Consider the following 18,040-nt stretch of genomic DNA (forward strand, 5'->3'; position numbering starts at 1 on the left):
TAGGCAGTCAATGGCCTTGCCAATCTCTTCTTTGGAGATATTGTTTTCTAGCTCTTTAGCAAGTGTGTCTGGTATGGTTGGCTTCCTGGCCTGCCCAATGAGACCAATGCAATTGAGTTGGTCATTGGTCACCCCTCCCCCTTTACTAAATATGTTGTTAAAGTACTGGAAGACTCTTGATCTATTCCCTTCCTCTCAGAGGGGATATCCAGATAGTTAGGATCATGCAATGTAGGGATTGCATCCTTACATTGTTTGACTTTTAGCCTTTTGAACATCTCAGGAGTGGGAAGGTCAGCTTTCCCAGCCACTAATCTCTAAAGAAAAGAAGGGCCTGCTTCTGGGTTACCTCCTCTTCTCTCCTAATTTCAGCCCTAGTACCAAGAACAGCATCTTGAATAGCTGCATCTTGAATAGCTGCATCTTGAATAGCTGCATCTTCCTTATTGGCTGCCCTTTCCAGTTCTTTTAGTTTCAGATATAGCAGATCTCTTCTGTTTTTCTTGATTCTGGTTACCTCTTTCCTGATGCAAATCAAACGAGCTTGGGTAGATTTGATGGCCAAACTCCAAGCCCTCGTCGGGGTAATGCCACAACTGAAGAATTCAGTCCAGATTCTTTTGACTTCCTCCTAAATAATAGGCATTTTGAACAGGGCAGGATCCATGTGGAACCATTGATTAGAGACCTTTTTGTCATGGTTGTCCAACACTAATATCATGGGGTAATGATCTGAGAGGCAAGTAGAGATGTCAGTTCTACATTCACATCTGATGTAGGAGTTACTGAGGGTTTTGCTAATGTATCCTCTGTCCAATCTTTCTTTCCTGGTTAATTCCCCATGGGCATAGTTCTGCCACATGAAGTCTCCCATATTCCCTACGTCACATAGCTCAAAGTGATCAACAGTGCGCTGCCAGGCTAGGAGCTCTGCCCCTTTAATGACATGTCCCAGCCCTCTTAATCTGTCATTTTTGGATTCCACCATATTGAAGTCTCCCATTAGAATGATAGGATCATGGATGCTTCTCAAGGTGCCCCAAGTTCTGATTTTGACCGCCTGAGGACCTCTAGCATATATCCCAATGAAGGAGAAGGTTGTCAATTCAAATGCAGCCCATTGATCAAACGTATCAATCCTCACGTCTTTCAGTTCATTCTGATGGTCCACATACATACCCACAGCCACTCCTCCAGACGCCTGACAGTGGGCTGTGTAGATCCAGATGTGCTCTTTAGAGATGTTGAGCAACCTTTTTCAAGCTCATCCCCGTGAACTTTGACTTCAGTTAGAGCGATAAAGTCAAATCTTCCTTGTTTGCCATTGTTTCACTAGTTGGACTTTTGAAAGGTCAATCAACCCTTGACATTCAAAGTGGTGCATCTCATTTGCCCTTTTTCTGGGAGTTGTCCTTTTTAGGTCCCACTTTGGATGCAGCTTGAGGTGTGGTGGATCAACCTGAGCACGCATTCTTTTTAAATCCTTGACTATCTCCATTTCTTTGGGCAAGCCGTTTTCTGTATCAGATAGAGATTGCTCAACCCTGTCTTGCTTATCTCCCAATGGTCCAGCCATCATTGCGAGGGGCAGGAGCACTTGGTCATGGTCCATTTGATTAGTTTCGGCAAGAATTCTAGATCTATCCAAAGGCGTGGATTGATTGATCTCTTGGGAGTCAACCTAATCATCAGGGTCAGAGATGATGTCTAATAAGAAGGCGAAGGAGTTGGCAAATGCCCTTTGGTTTCCCGCCCTATTCTGTCTAAATGTCTTCTTCCTATTGGGTACTGTGAACTTTTCTCCTTTTTCTTTTGAGGTAGAGGGAACAAGGGGAGAAGGCACAGTCATATTCTTATTCACTCCAGTAGGCTGAGCTTGGTTGATGGCTAGGGGAAGATTAGGGGCACTAGTGGCACTTAAATCGGGGTATTTTGAAGGGCACTCTGATAACATGCCCTTGCTTTCCACAATGGAAGCATGCGTTGGGTAGGTGTTTGTATAGAATGCTTTGCTGGATGTTATACTCGCCGCAATTGATTTCAATCTCATCAATAAGGGGCCTATCTAGATCCACTTCCACAAGGATCTGAGGATGCCAAGCCGGGTTGTAGTCATTCTTAGGTCTCATGCCTAGCACTTTCCCTATAGGTGTTAAAACCCTAAGATCTCTCTAGATAATTGTTATGCATAAACATGCATAAATCAGGCATAAACTCAACCACCCAACCACCCCCGAGCCCAAGGGATGCACACATGAATTATAAATGAAATACATCATACCTCTACCTTGATGTCCCATACCATCAAGAGGTATAACTCCAATCCAATAACATGTAGCTATAGTGTGAAATGGTAGATGAGTAGATATGGACCTCTACACAAGAGACCATAGCATACGCCTCCAAGCCTCCAAGCCCCCAAGCCTCCTTGAGTGTGCCCCCATGTCCCTATTATATAGGAGGGCCCTCAAGTGACTCTTGACTTTCCATTCCCCATGTGTGACCCTTGGATGCTTGACCCTAACCTTAATCCTTAAGGTTAGTCCTAACCCATGCTCCACTAGAGCTTGTTTCCATGCTCCCATTCTCACAAGCCTAATGTGGGTTAGCCCCTAGTATATGCACACATAATGTGCATATAACATAGCACACATAATGTACATATAACATACTTCCCCTCTCTCAAAACATTGCACTCTTGCAATGAAAAGAAGGAGAACTGCGCTGAACAATCTCAACGACTCCCAAGTCGAATCCTCAATTTTCCTATCTTTCCATCAAATTTTAACCTCAGGGATTAGTCAACTAGAAAGTTTCCTTTCCCTGAATTCAAGAACCTTATCAAGTTCATGTGGAACATAGGATAAATCTTCGACTTCAACGAGTTCTTGAGGAGTAACTGTGTTAACTATTAATATGAAAGACTGGATGAACTCTAACATAGTTTTAAGTTCAAACGCAACCGTGCCAATCTGATGTATAACTCGAAAATTGACCACAATATTTAGGAGATAAATTCGAGCATTTTTCCATTGATAAAGTCTGAAAATCTTTAGGAATATTAAAATAAACCAACGCTCCTGGTTCAAAAGATCGAGATGAGCGTCCCATATCAGCATAAAATCGTGCCCTATCTTGAGCACTCCTGATAGAATCCCGAGCTTCGGTCAGCATTTCCTGCATATCTCGCAAGAAATCCCTCGATGCATCAAGCTCGATGTCCTTAAGAAGGTGCCCTGGGTTGATACCCAAACATAAGTATACACGGATTAAAACCAATAGCCGTATATTTAAAACTGTTATACGCAAATTCTATCATTGGAAGATATTTTTTCCAATATGATGATTTTCTAGAGACATATGCACGAAGCATATACACTATAATCTGATTCATACGCTCTGTTTGCCCATCAGACTGCAGATGATCAGAGAGAAATTCACATTCAAAGTAACTTTCTCGTTGTAACGGAATAAAGTAGAAAAACATGGCATTATAACAGCAGAAACCAATGATTCATCGGCGCCCCGACATACCCACATCTACATATGGAATAATCGACGTCTCGAGTTACCCATATCAACATAGAGAGTCATCAGCGTCTCGATGAGTCACATATGTCCATCCGTAAACAATCAGGTTGACTATATAAATCACCTAAAGTACGGAACTAGAGAAAGAAATGCCAACAAAGGAAGAATCCAAATTTCCTTATCCGAACACAACAAGATAAACTTGCTTGAACTCTAAAGAAAGAGATTTCAACAAGTGAAAATGCCGATGAGATTACCCTCATCACAACATGCAGGCTATAGATAAAAGAAATTTATCTAGAGAATGCCCACAATATAACTTCTAGTGAATTTAGAAAATAAGATTGTCTTTGAATGTTGAGGACAACGTGCTAAGTGATATAAGCAAAGCAACCATCTTGAGCCCAAATTATCCCATAAGATAATATATGTGAGGGATCACTAGCGTCCCATACCACCATGATACCACCCATACATACCTTAACAATTTGAAACTCCCTAGTATGCCGTCTAGGAAATATGAATAAAATCCTATATAAAAAGAATAAGATGGCCTTATCTAGACTTTCACATACTAAACCTGTCTCTATATACTTGAGACTACATCAAGGAATAACTCCTTCTGAGTACATTATTAAAAAAGAAATTGAATTATTGGCGCCTTTCTAATGAGATAACTACCCAAAACACAATAAAGTTAGGGTAGAAAAATAACTCACCTAGATATATAAGCAACTGGGTATCCGAGTTGGAATATGTATAAGAGTACAAGGAATATACTCCAAAATTACGTGCAAAAAACGAAGGCAAATGCTACCTTCAAAGCATATGTAATTATTCAAAAGATCAAAAGATCCTTATAAAACCATGGATAAAAGCATAGAAGCTCCTCGAATCCATAAAGACCATAGTTGATCATAAAAATCAATGCATACCATCTAATGGACATTAATCATGCCAAAAGAAGCATTAAAATTGGTGGCCAACTCATCAATCCCCGGAGTATATGAACGTGGTGTCATTCAAGCAAAACTCCAAAGTAAACAAGTGAAACACATGTGTGTAGCACTCAATAAAAAACCCCTAGAATCTAGGCAGCACCTGATGAGTCCATATAAAACTTGGAAAACATCCAATAAAATCCACCAAAACAAACCGATCAACTAACCCATGATAGAATTTATCTTAAGCTTAAGAAATTAAGCATAAACCACACTTAAACAAGTGCAAAATAAGTTATCATGGAAAAGTGTCAAAGGTGAAATACACTTTGAACGCAAATTATAGCCATCAAAAGAAATTAAGGAACATGTCCAAAAAGAATGGCTAAACAATTGTAAAAAATCATGAATACATCGTTTAGAATTAATCCAAACATAAATATCCATTGATACGAGGTATAATCGTATTAATAATATGCGAATAACCCGCATCTATCTAATGTCAGCATGAGAAAACGTACTTTAACATTAAATAACCCTCGAAAATATTAAATTCTCGAGAAAAAGAATTATCATGATTTTTTCCTAATTTTTCCTAATTTTATAGGGCCTCAAAATATGATAATTTACCAAACCTATCTTATAGCATTCCAAACCTATATTTTTTCAAAAAAAAATTAGCAATTAAATTTTCCAAAATACCATTCATATTTTAAAAATACCAATTTTTAGGATTTTTAAAAATAATATCGAGAATATTCCTAATTTTTCTTGAGAATCCCATCGTTCATGAAATTTCCAATTCCGCCACAATTCTCAAATCCAATGAAAATTTATAATTTTAATGGATTTTTCTAATTTTCTAAGTCAAAAAATATTATTTTAGAGGAATTTGAATGGTCACAGGCGCGCGAATGGACACACCACATGCCAAACACCAACCCCACATTTTTCCAAAATTTAAAATAACCTTTGTCTAATTTTCCACTAATTTTCAAGAATTTTTTGAAATTTTTAAATTACCCCGAACGCATTTAGAATACGAATGGTAAAAAAATTTCGGAATTCCAACGGTTTTCCCGGAATACGGAAAGCCAAAAGTTTCTTGGGAAAATGAAAAGACCAAAAAAAAAATCAGAATGTGAAAGATCAAAAGTTTCTGGAATACGGAAGGTCAAAAGTTTTTCCGGAATTCGGAAAGCCAAAAGGTTTCGGGAAAACAGAAAGCCAAAGGTTTTCCGAAGCTTTTTTTTGAAATATTATGAAAAGCCCTTTTTTTAATAATAAAAACTTATTTTTTAAATAAAAATAAAAAATAAAAATAAGCTTAATTAAGCTTATATTGGTTTTGATTTTTTTAAGGGGAGGGGGCGATTTTTTGCCTGTTGGCTACAGCGCAGCCCCCACCCCCCCGTCTGTGCGCAAGGAAGGAGAGAGGGAGGGAGTAAAAAAAACTCCCTCCTCTCCTTCTTCTCCCCTCTTTCCTCTCCTTCTTCTCCCTTTCATTCTCTTTCTCCTTGTTAACAAATGGGTTAGCTTTAATTATTTGATTAAAGTTCTTAATTAAACATTACTTAATTATAATTAATATTAATTATGATTAATGTTTTAAAAAATCTTTTTTAAGAGAATTTCTCACGGAAAAAAGAAGAAAAAATTAGATTTGAGAGGCAGAGAGGACCCCACGCACATGGGAGAGCATTTCATGCATCAACATGCTGTCCCCTACTGCATTTCAGCAAAAAATAGACAGAAATTTGATCGCATATCCGCGGAAAAAACCCGTAAAAAATGTATAAAAAATATATTTTTAATCATAAAAATGCTTTAAAAATTCCTAAAAATTTAGAAAAAATTTCTAAAAATTCTAGAAATTCAGGGAATCCATTCTACCAAAAATATCTACCATAAAATATGTGGTATTTTTATTTTAAAAAAATCCATTAATGCTTATTTTAAACCTTAAAAAAAGAAAAAATAGTATTAAACTCACGGAATTCCCCCGCAACGTCGATTCGTCCATTGAATTGTAGTAACACGCATTCCAATCGCCATATTGATGATCCACGTGAAATTCATCAACACAAATCAACAAAATAATATTCTTATTAGTAAATATTAAAATTTACTTTAAAAAAATATCAACAACAATTAAATAGAGATTGCTCTGATACCATTGTTAAAACCCTAAGATCTCTCTAGATGATTGTTATGCATAAACATGCATAAATCAGGCATAAACTCAACCACCCAACCACCCCCGAGCCCAAGGGTAACATAGCGCACATAATGTACATATAACAATAGGGGAGACAATTTTTTTTAGCCAAGGGTACAAATAAGAGGGCAAGTTAGGAAGCTCAACCCACACCAAGCAAGCTGAGGGTTTTGGACCTTGAGGGTTAAAGTTCTTGGACCAACTGAAGAAACAGAATGGGATGTTCCTGTACATCCATTGCCCTGAACCTAGGACCTTAAGGGCCATATTTGGGTCCTTGAATAGAAAGAGGTAGTACCCATTTGGGAGGGCTTGGATGATCTCTACCTCGATACCTATGGAAATCCAGTTGTCTTTGACCCACCCCCTAAGGAAATCTACTGGTGGTCTTGGCCCAAACTTTAACCCAACTAAACAACGGGCTGTGTAATCAGTTTATGAACCAGCTCAGGTGGAAGACAAACCACAGTATTAATGGAAGAGGGTTTTATGATGTGTCCATTACCTTAGCTGGAACTTGCTTGTTGATTTGAGTCTCTTCTTCGACTTGTTTCTGCAGCAACATCAGATTTAGCTCTTCCACTCGGGCTCTGGACTCTTCCAGCTGTTTTTTGGTGTCCATGAAGTCTTCTAACACCTGCTCATACTTCAGCATGGTTTCTCTGTTGCCATCCATGGTCGGGGGCCATTGTAGGAACTGCTGAAAGGTAGCTTGTGTGTTCTTAGCAAGCTGAGATGACTTATTCCCAGAGCAGGTTCCCTGTTCTCTGAGTAGAGTAGGGGCTCCCCACCACTCGGTGCCCATGCACCTGAGGGGGGGTGCTATGGAAGGTAAATATACAGAGGGCTTCAAGCCTCTGGGCAGGGCAGCAGTCGCAGAGGAGAGAGAGAGAGGCACTCAAGGCGCAGCACAGCATCCTCTCTTCAACGGTCGATTTTTTTTCCCTTCACTAGAGCGCTCAAGATTGCCACCTACAAGCTTTAGACTACAATGTAAATAGTGGATTAAAAATGGGTAATTAAGGAGTTTGGTGGGAAGGTACTATGGCATAAGTTTAATAAAGAGGGAGCAGTACTTTGCATAGAGATAGGAATATGTCAAAGATCGCTAGCTTATGACATAGAGAGAGGAGAGGGAGGGGTGGTTTTCAATCAATGAAGCGGGTGGTCCAATTCAAAGTTGTAAGAAAGAGAAGGTTACATCCGAAGGGGGCTCGTGCCTTTCATTAAAAAGCGCGGCAGCATACCAAAGAAAGAAAAACCTACGTAACGCCAGGCAGAATTTTAAATGCCCCCGCAAAAAAAATAAAAAAAAATCTGTATCATAACCACATCAGCATTTCCCATTGAGTTTATTATTTCCTTTTCACTTTCTGTGAATAATAGAAATTTCAACCTGGCCACCATTAGCAGCAAATAGTAGTTTAGTTATCTTAAAATTAAAATACATCCGTATCTCTCAATATATATGTTGATTTAAATATCTATATCTGTCTATATTGATTTAAATATTAACGTAGTTATTCATAAATATATATACAACTCATTTGACAAGACATAAGGGAAATTTCCATTACTTTTCATTATACGTGAAATTTTGCGGCTCAGAAAATACAAGGTTTTAGTACTTTTTTGTCAACTTCTAATTGCGAACAGTAAAGTTTTTTTTTCTCCTGAAGATTTTTAGGTGTACAAAGCATCCATATCGTGCATAAATTTTTCGTTGTTACACCAGTGCCTAGCGATTTTCTTTTTGCAAAATAGGATATATATTAAATGCCAAATTGAAAGCACAATTTTATGTAAATAATGTAGCACTTTAATACTACTATTTAAGGTTTTTTTATTTAAAAAAATTAAATAGCATGCCAACAATAAGATTTTTATTTCTTCCCTTCATGACCTTATTCTTCAGCAACCTGCAAATCAAACCCAAGGGGAACCCTCTCATAAAGGGATTCTAGAGAGCATGGAATAATCTAAAAGCCTTATTTGGGGCTTTCTCCCAAGCTAAGATTCAAGGCGGACCTCTATCACATGGATTCACTTTGGTTCTCGGTGGTCTGTCATAACAGTATCTCTTATGATCAGATCCCAATAGCATACAAACTCTCAAAAAAAGGAATAGGAACTTGGGGGACCTGGGGAGCACTCAAGATAATGGATAGTTGTCCCCAGGATTGATGCAAGAAAAGTTTCGACTCAATGAGGCAGATATCAACCTCGTGTTAGCAAGAATCTCTCTATGGGACAACAATTTGGCAGCCTTTGTCCATCACAAAGGCCCATTCAATATAAGGGCAATCGTATGGAAAGGGAAAGATTCTCTCTGGCCTATCCCCCACTTCAAGAAACTGACCCCCTCCCCCCTCCACATTAAGTTAAACTCTAGATGGCACCTTAGTTGGGATAGAAGACAATGGAAGTATAGATCTGAGAAAATCTGGAGCAACATCATCCCCCCCAAAAATGTCATGTCTTTTATGGCTAATTCTTCACCAAGCTCTGTGGACCAACGAGAGAGCTCACAAGATTGGTATAGGGGACGGTTAGTGTCCAAGATGTAGGTGCACCTCGGAAACAATCCCTCACCTTTTTATAACCTACCCTTCCAATGTGGAGGCTCTGAGATTCTTGTCCAACAGAATGGCCCCTGTCCACCCGGAGGACCTCAGATACTTTTAGGAGAAAGTCATGGCCTATCCTCGGATCTTTGGAATTCTGTTAGGGCTAAGATTCTGTTTATCCTTGAGCTAGTTGAAGTTAAGCTTCTTTATAAAAAGCTTTTTTTGTAAAAATAATAAGATATTTATATAAATAAGCTATTTTGTAAAAAAATCTTCCCATTTCTCTAATTTAATTCCATTCTTTAAAGAAAAGATTTTTTTTAATAGAAAAATTGAAAACACAATAAGTAACCCCAAAGTTGCATGGAAACTATTATCCATGCCTAAAAAAGGAGGAGGTTTGGGAGAGTTGGCTCTGACAGAATGGCTGCCAAATGGATCATCAGAAGCATGCACAAACCTAAGGAAGATTGGGCCCAGCTTCTCCATAGGAATTCCCCCCTCTTCTCGGCGGCCGCCAAATTCCCAAAATGGAATAGACTTTGACCTTATTCTTCAACAACTTGCAAATCAAACCCAACCCTCTCATAAAGGGATTCTGGAGAGCATGGAATAACCTAAAAGCCCTATTGGGGCGACGGACCTCTATCACATGGATTCAGTCTGGTTCTCGGTGGTCTATCAAAACAGTATCTCTTATGATCAGATCCCAACAGCATACAAACTCTCAAAAAAAGGAATAGGAACTTGGGTAGACCTGTGGAGCACTCAAGATAATGGATGATTGTCCCCTAGATTGATGCAAGAAAAGTTTCGACTCAATGAGGCAGATATCAACCTCGTGTTTGCAAGAATCTCTCTATGGAACAGTAATTTGGCAGCCTTTATCCATCACAAAGGCCCATTCAAGATAAGGGCAATTGTATGGAAAGGGAAAGATTCTCTCTGGCCTGTCCCCTACTTCAAGAAACTAAACCCCCCCCCCCTCCACATTAAGCTAAACTTTAGATGGCAGCTTAGTTGGGATAGAAGACAATGGGAGTATAGATTTGAGAAAATCTAGAGCAACATCACCCCCCCAAAAATGTCATGTCTTTTAGGGCTAATCCTTCACCGAGCTTTGTGGACCAACGAGAGAGCTCACAAGATTGGTATAGGGGACGGTCAGTGTCCAAGATGTAGGGTGCACCCCAAAAACAATCCCTCACCTCTTTATAACCTACCCTTCCAACATGGAGCTTTGAGATTCTTGTCCACCATAATTGCCCCCGTCCACTCGGAGGACCTCAGCTGGAAAGAGATACTTTTAGGAGAAAGTGATGGCCTGTCCTTAGATCTTTGGAATTTTGTTAGGGCTGCGTACCTGTGGACAGTCTCAATAAATAGGAATCAGTGGGTTTTCCAACGTGAACTAGGTAATATGATGCATGGCCTGAAGCATTGTCTATATGTGCAAATGAGAATAGCATTAAAGGAGGCCAAGTCAAATTTGATGAAGGAGATGGCAAAACTGGAAGTAATCCGAAGGGAGAATGGACTTGGACCTTATCATTGCCAACAACAATGAGGCAATCGAAGTGGCTAAGGAAATAGAGTCAAACAAGAAAGAAACTATGGCACTCAACATCTGAGATATTTAAGATGATTCAGTCTATCCTTCAGCTAGTTGAGCTATAACAATTTAAGCTTCTTTATAAAAAGCTTTTTGTAAAAATCTTCCCATTAATTCCAATCTTTAAAAAAAAAAGACTAAGTAAATAGCAATGAGCCTCTGCCCACAATTTCATTTTGGAACTCGTAGCTTATTCAGCCTTTTCAAAAAAAAAAGATTTATATTTAAACAGATATGAATCTCTGCCCAGCCTTTTCAAAAAAAATATTTAAAGAGAAATGAATCTCTGCCCAAAAGTTGATAACACACAAGATTTTATTTTAAATAGATTGGTACCTTTTTTTGAGAAATTTCATGCAGGGAAGGTTGGCACGCCTTTTTTTGGGAATGTGTCCGAATTTTCAAATTATTACAATAATAATAATAATAAGATCAGCAGCCCACCACCCTAAAAAGCTCCAAAATTAAATTCATTAAGTTCAAATTTGACCTACTTTTCTGTACCACACCCACCTACGGCTTCTTACATGCTCATCATTTTCACTTTTTAGTTGGGGCTTCGAAATCTTCATCGATTTGATATTTCTTTTGAGTTTTTTTTTTTGAAAAGGTTGAAATTAATCTGACCCCCTCCGCAAGGGGGAACGAATAATCTGAGTTATTTAATTTGGTTTTTCTGTTCAAGCAAAACATTCTTCTTCTTTTTCCCCTTTTTTTTGAAAACCCTTAAATAGTAGTATTAAAGTATAAAAACCGTCTGAAAAAGGACTTATTACAAATTTTTTTATTTTCCTGATTATCAATTCTTTTTTTCCTGAAAAAATCCCTAATTTCGGAGTTATCCAGGCCTACGGTCACGTAGTAGTACGTACCCTTTTCTCTGCCTCAAAACCGCTCTTTGTCTTCACTGTGCCCATTTAAATATTTGATTACTCATTTAAATACTAGTTACTCTGCTGCACACTGCGTATTTTATGATTTATATTATTATATAAATAAATAGCAGGTGCACGCAACTACTCACATTCATCATTCCAGTGGAGTAAGTATACTACGTGCCCAGCCCACAATCCAATCTAACAGCACTATGCAGCTTTATTTTTAATGCCCAACACCATATATATATATATATATAAGTCGACAGATCATATACTCATAGATTATATACACACATATATACCTATACTTCAAATCTTGGAGGTTACATAAATCATCAAACTTTCACACCATCTGGCATTTTCCTGGTATAAAAACATGCACAAAAAAGATTAATCTATCATATTCTCACTTCAATTTCCTTCATTAGCTCATTACCACTCCTAACAATCTCAATTTTTCCTTTCAATTTGCACTTCAAAACTGGCTCACCCAAGAGTCCTTGATTGTTTAGCACTTTCATATGGCCGAAATTCAACCATTAACACCCTATTTTCGGAAAATTCAATTAAATTTAAGAGGAGTAGCGTTTTCTCGATCCGTCAACCACCTAGGATTAATTAGGCATTGCATCGAGGTAAAAAGAGCATCAGATTTGCTTAAGAGAATTGAGTTCCATCTCAAAAATGTGGGCTATACATCAAACTCTACATTAACTGCAACGTATTTTGCCTGCTCATAATATAAAATTATAAAAAGATTTGTTTGTGGGCTGCAAAATTTGGTAACCTCCTGAGTAAATCGAGGTGATTTTCTCCCACTTAAATTGGTGATGGAAACCAAGCCAAAAGGGTCGACAAAGAGAAAAGATTCCTAAAATAGTAAGTAGGTTTAGGAGAGGGGGGACCTTTGGGGGGTGCCTTTTCTTCTTCTCTTGGAGGAGGGGGGTGGGGGCATCCTGACATCATTAGATGGATTGGGGAAGTTGGTGGAGGCTGGTTTAGGCAAATTAGATGGATTGGTAATGTGGGTTGTGGGCAATTTGGCCAATGCAGCAGATGATTTGGAAGAGTGGGTTAAAGAAGATTTGGTAGCACGGGTGGTGGGCGAATTGGCCAATTTAGATGATTTGGCAAGGAGGGCAGTGGGCAAATTGGCCAGAATTGATGAATTGGATGAGCGGGAGTGGGTTAATTTGGCCGAATTGGAAGAGGGGGAGTTGGTTGATTTGGCCAAATTGGGTGATTTTGAATTGGCCAATTTAGTTGATTTGGCCAAGTTGGTTGATTTGGCCAGATAAGGAGGTTTAACTAGGCGGGGGGAAGCGAGTTTGCTTGTGGAAGTGGCGCGAGTAGAGGAGGCAAATGCGACCGATTCATCATTGGCAGTGGAGCCAGACGAAGAAGGCAAGGTGGAGTCTGAGGGAGGCTGAAGGAGCACAGAATTGGGCGAGAGCTGCTCTTCTTCTTCTTTGACGCTGTGGGCGGGGGAGGCGGCGGCGGCGGCGGCGGCGGGGGCAGAGACGTGCAATGAATTGCATGACGGCAAAATGTAATGCAAATCCTCGCCCCTCCTCACTGCTGCATCAACCTTGCATGCTACCGAGCAGAACCTGAACCCCTCCTGCAAGGTCCTCTCGCACTTCTCACACACATTCCCAACCCCCCTTGATGGGCGAGACTGTGGCCTTTCGTTCAAAAACACCACCTTCGCGCTGTTTATTATATACGCCTGCCATCCAAACATGAAAATTCAATTCAAAAAAAAAAAAGCGAAATCGATGTATATAGCAATTCAATTGATCGATTTGCAACAGCTATTTAATAAAATGGGGAAAAAAAAAGAGCCACAAATCTTTTTGAACTATCCTGCCTCAAACCTTCATTTGCCCAATTTTTTTTGCACTTAAAGATCAACAGTAATTATGAAAATTGCAATTACATGCAGTGAATCATCACAAAGAGAGAAAAATTTCCATATTAATTACGATCATACTGATTTTTTTTAAATTAACCTGGATCAAATTTGTTTTCTCTACCCAATTACATGGTATTCTTTTTACCTGCACAAAAGAACAATCAACCAGCTTCTGAATGTCATACAATCTGATAACATCATGGTACACATATCTGCGGATCTGCCAAAATTTATAAAAACAACTTAGGTACAAGAGAAGCCAAAAAAAAAAAAAAACTTATACTTAATTAAAATTCTTAAAATACCCATAATAATTCCTGCACACTTTTGATTATTAAAGATGTGTGCGAATTGATCCCAGATTTGTTGGGACCTGAAGGAGCCTGTGGGAGTCGTGGTCTGGCACGCAGTGTTGGCAGATGCCCACACTGCAATCTGCACAGAAGACATTTCTTTCGTTTTTTTTCACAGATTTATGGGTCTCACACGCTGTGAAAAACTTCTCAGAAAGCAAGGCATCCAGCCACTCTGGCTTCTGGAGCACAGGAGGCAGAGCGCACCCTAGCTGTACATATATTGTCAACAACAACCAAAAAAAAAAAAGAATATCAAATATGGTTAAAAACACCCAAAACACCGTATCAGAATTTCTATCATTGGATTTAAAAAGTTAAACGTAAATCATAATATCCATTAAACGCAATGAAAGAAGCCACATCTAAACAAGGCTTAAACACGAGCCATACTAAATTAGAAGCTTATGATTAGGGTAAATGAATTACAACTACAATAGCGCAAAGTCCCAAAACGCAAATCTAACAATTAAATTTAACACTGCACAAGAAGAGGACCCAACTCAAGGAGCAAAACTGAATCCAGATTGAGCTCAAACTATACCCTAATAGGCAAAAATACCCAATTCAAAACTAGGCCCAAATAAGTCATGGTAGACTTCATAAGACGAAGATTAAGATAATTCTGCATTGAAGAATTCAAGCTTGCCAAAGACCCAAACTTAAATTTAGAATGAAATTTTGGATTTGGCAGAGATCCAATCCAAACAAAGAGTTCAACGAGCATGGAGAGTTTCAGCCCTGTTGAAAGCTCTGCACCAATTGGAACAGAGATAAGCCCAATTGAGGGAAAAGTGGACGTTGCAAGAAAGAGAAGAAGGATGCGCACCATTGAAGCCAAGTGAGGAGATTTCAGAATGGGCAGAAGGGCATTCGAAGGGTAGTACTCAAGCTATGTCTATGGCTATGGCTATTGTAGAGCTCATCAATGGCCGAAACGCAGAAACAAGAAAGAAGAAGGGGTAGAAGAGGGCAGCTCAAAATGTGGATGGTGGATGTAATAAGATAGTGAAGTAGTACTACAAGGAAGGAGAAGAGGCAACTTGAATTCATCCCAGCCGTCCATCTTCAGGATCCAACGGCTCTTAGCCACTTAAATTGCTCCTTAAACGTCGCTCCTAACTTCACTTCAAACCGCGTGCTGTTTTAACTTAGGCGTTTAGCACTTGAATCCGACTCATTTACCATTTATATTTTCATGGCTTTCCTCACCTTAGATTCTCAATTTTTTGTTGCATTTTTCCCTTGTTGCTTTTGTCAAGCTTTTCACCCTTTTAGTGCACCCCAACTATTTCACTTTCTACACTCCACCCCGTCCATGACTCTGCCCATCCAAACATCTTGTCACAATGGTGGTACTAGTGGTGATGGTGGTGGCAATGTGTGTGTGTCCTTCATTTCGAGAAGTATCTCTCTTTATGTTTCTCTCTCTCTCTCTCTCTTCCTTTTGTGTGTATAATTATATTTTGCAAAAACTCTTTAAGAACATAGAACCTCTCTCTCTCTCTCTCTCTCTCTCTGTCTCTCTCTCTCGGGCAAGACACCCCTAGCCCAGAGCATCACGACCCTTGCTCCGACGTACAAATCTAGGAAGCTCTTCAACACCATGGCATGCTTCCGTCACACAAAGGTCATTGTGCATGATATTCTCTTGGCCACATGAGATCGATACTGGCTGAGGTGAGCATTGCCAATTAGTTGATCATGGCTAGTTTAACTCATACACAGGGTCATGTTGATATCACATGTACATACACTAATGATAGTTGTTTTTCATTTTCTTTGGGTTACTTTTTCCATGGTTTAGTATACCCATGGTATCATTGTATCGCTCATGATCTCATAGACCCTTAGGGTCTTTTGTAGATGTTAATCTCTCTCTCTCTCTCTCTCTCTCTCTCTCTCTCTCTCTCTCTCGGGAATGCTAGCATTGCAATTTTACACATTAGCTCCTAAATAAGAGAACCCTAGTTCAAGTCCCAATTCTACTCTTTGGTGTTTATATATGGTCCACTAACTTGGCTACGACACTAAAAGACACATATGTCCCTCTCTATAGCAACTAGCCTTCTATCATAAACTAAATTTAAGTGTAACATTCTCCTTGCCTTTAGACATGCCACCTCATACCCCTCAACCATTACTTCCCATCATTGCACCCCACTTAATTTGCACCTTGGTTGTGCATCCCACCCCATCCCACCCTCGTTATAATCATATTTGGGCCCCTCAATCTTTCACCTTTATAAAGTTCCTTAAGGCATGGAGAAAACTTTATGTGTCCAATCAATCTACATCCAACCGCAATGAACCCCAACTTCCCAACATAAAAGCATGAGGTCTGAGACAAAAAAGATGTCTCCCATAAAGGAACTCTTGATTGTTCTTATTGTGTTCCCTAAAGTACTCGAAACTTCCATATATCAAAGAAGCACAATAGTCTAGATGGTAGCAAGAAATGCACTTTGGTTCTTTTCTTCCATGTGAATTTTGGTTTGCATTTTCCATTTTGCTATCACATAAGTCATACTAAGTATGCACATGAAACTAGGTTACAAGCATACATGCTAAGTTTAATTATCCCATATAGGGATATCAACAAAGAGTACGAAGTCCCTTATCACATAAGTCATACTAAGTGTTCACATGAAAGTAGGTTACAAGCATGCATGCTAAGTTTAATATCCCATATAGGGACATCAACAAAGAGTACAAAGTCCCTTATCAAACAAGTCATACTAAGTGTTCACATGAAAGTAGGTTACAAGCATACATGCTAAGTTTAATTATTCTATATAGGGACTTCAACAAAGAGTACAAAATCCCTTATTAGCCCCTAAGTGTTTGCATGTGCCGTGCATGTGGGATGTGAATATTTGGTACAGAATCTCACATTTGAAGGGTGGCCCCATTATTCCATTTGAAGTATAGAGTTTTAACCACTTTTGTTTGTTTTCATCTAAGAAGTGCATATTAAAAAAATGTTTTGCTTTTCTTTTAGAGGGTAGAACTTTGCATTCCCTTATGTGAAGGGTTATGAAGGGCTCTTAAGGCTTCAACTTTAAAAATTGTAAATTGGTAAGAAAGGTTAAAATTGACTATGTTAATTGGTATTGTTTTTTTAGTCACAAGAAGAGACAATGATGAACAAGTCCCCATGATGTTTAATAAGAAATGCATCCCTAATAATAATAAAAGTGTTTCGACAACATATTGTCTCAAAAATGCCATTCATTATATATTTTTGAAGGTATCAAATAGTATTTGCTAGGTGTAGAGATAATTCACAAAGTAAATGTAAATTTGTCATCATTTGAATTAACTTCCTAAAGTATGAGAAAATAAAGTTTGTGTGTGCATGTGTGTGTGTGTGTGTGTGTGTGTGCGTGCGTGTGTGCGTGCGTGCATGTGTGTGTGTGTGTGCATGCGTGTGTGTGTGTGTGTGTGCGTGTGTGTGTGTGTGTGTGTGTGTGTGTGTGTGTGTGTGTGTGTGTGTGTGTGTGTGTGTGAGTGACATACAAGATAAAAACAATTGTTGCTTATAAGATCTATCCAACTTTAGTACACCGTTAGAAAGTTTAAATAATAAGCTCGAATACTTTATAACAATATATAGTAGACTAACATAGTATCCTCGAGACAAAGAGCACAACATGTATATTGATCTATAATTTTAACATCAATCTCTATTCGCTCTATTGGATTATTTTGGAAATTTCAATTAAGATAAGGGTATATATCTAATTTAAAAGCAATCATTGCAATAAGCTCATGTTTGTTTGGCCCTCTCCATGATATGTGACATGTTTGAATATCGTGCAAATTCTTGAAAGGACCTAGTTTTGACACTAACTGATATCCCCATGCTTGGGTGCACTATGGCTATCTTTTGCAAGTGCGGGTGTCTTCATTTCACATGCATGCAAGTATGGACCAATATTTTCATGTTTAGCAGCACTAGGGATATCTTTGAAAGATTTGTAAAAGGTTTTGGAAGGGGATGGTTGTCTTCATTTTATGCCTCT

The 18,040-nt window shown here is 38.8% G+C and overlaps 1 protein-coding gene across 1 annotated transcript; it reads right to left on the bottom strand.

Annotated features, from left to right (window-relative positions):
• Positions 1–12,439: 12,439 nt before the first annotated feature.
• LOC147621462 (uncharacterized) lies at positions 12,440–14,972 on the bottom strand. The gene is made up of 4 exons (XM_086824569.1): positions 14,845–14,972; positions 14,036–14,227; positions 13,808–13,882; positions 12,440–13,476 (listed from the first exon to the last, which is right to left on the bottom strand). The coding sequence occupies exons 1-4, from the start codon at positions 14,845–14,847 to the stop codon at positions 12,637–12,639; spliced, it is 1,110 nt and encodes a 369-aa protein (XP_086680695.1). The 5' UTR covers positions 14,848–14,972; the 3' UTR covers positions 12,440–12,636.
• Between the last annotated feature and the right edge of the window lie 3,068 nt (positions 14,973–18,040).

The sequence above is a fragment of the Cibotium barometz genome, chromosome 30 (genome assembly GCF_041138505.1).
Source record: "Cibotium barometz isolate CiBa-2024 chromosome 30, ASM4113850v1, whole genome shotgun sequence".
Lineage (NCBI taxonomy): Eukaryota > Viridiplantae > Streptophyta > Polypodiopsida > Cyatheales > Cibotiaceae > Cibotium > Cibotium barometz.

Coding starts and splice junctions, on each gene's coding strand:
- LOC147621462 (XM_086824569.1), bottom strand. Junction 13,883..14,035: donor ACTCCCACAGGCTCCTTCAG/GTCCCAACAAAT, acceptor AAATTTTGGCAG/ATCCGCAGATATGTGTACCA. Junction 13,477..13,807: donor TTGATTGTTCTTTTGTGCAG/GTAAAAAGAATA, acceptor TTTGGATGGCAG/GCGTATATAATAAACAGCGC.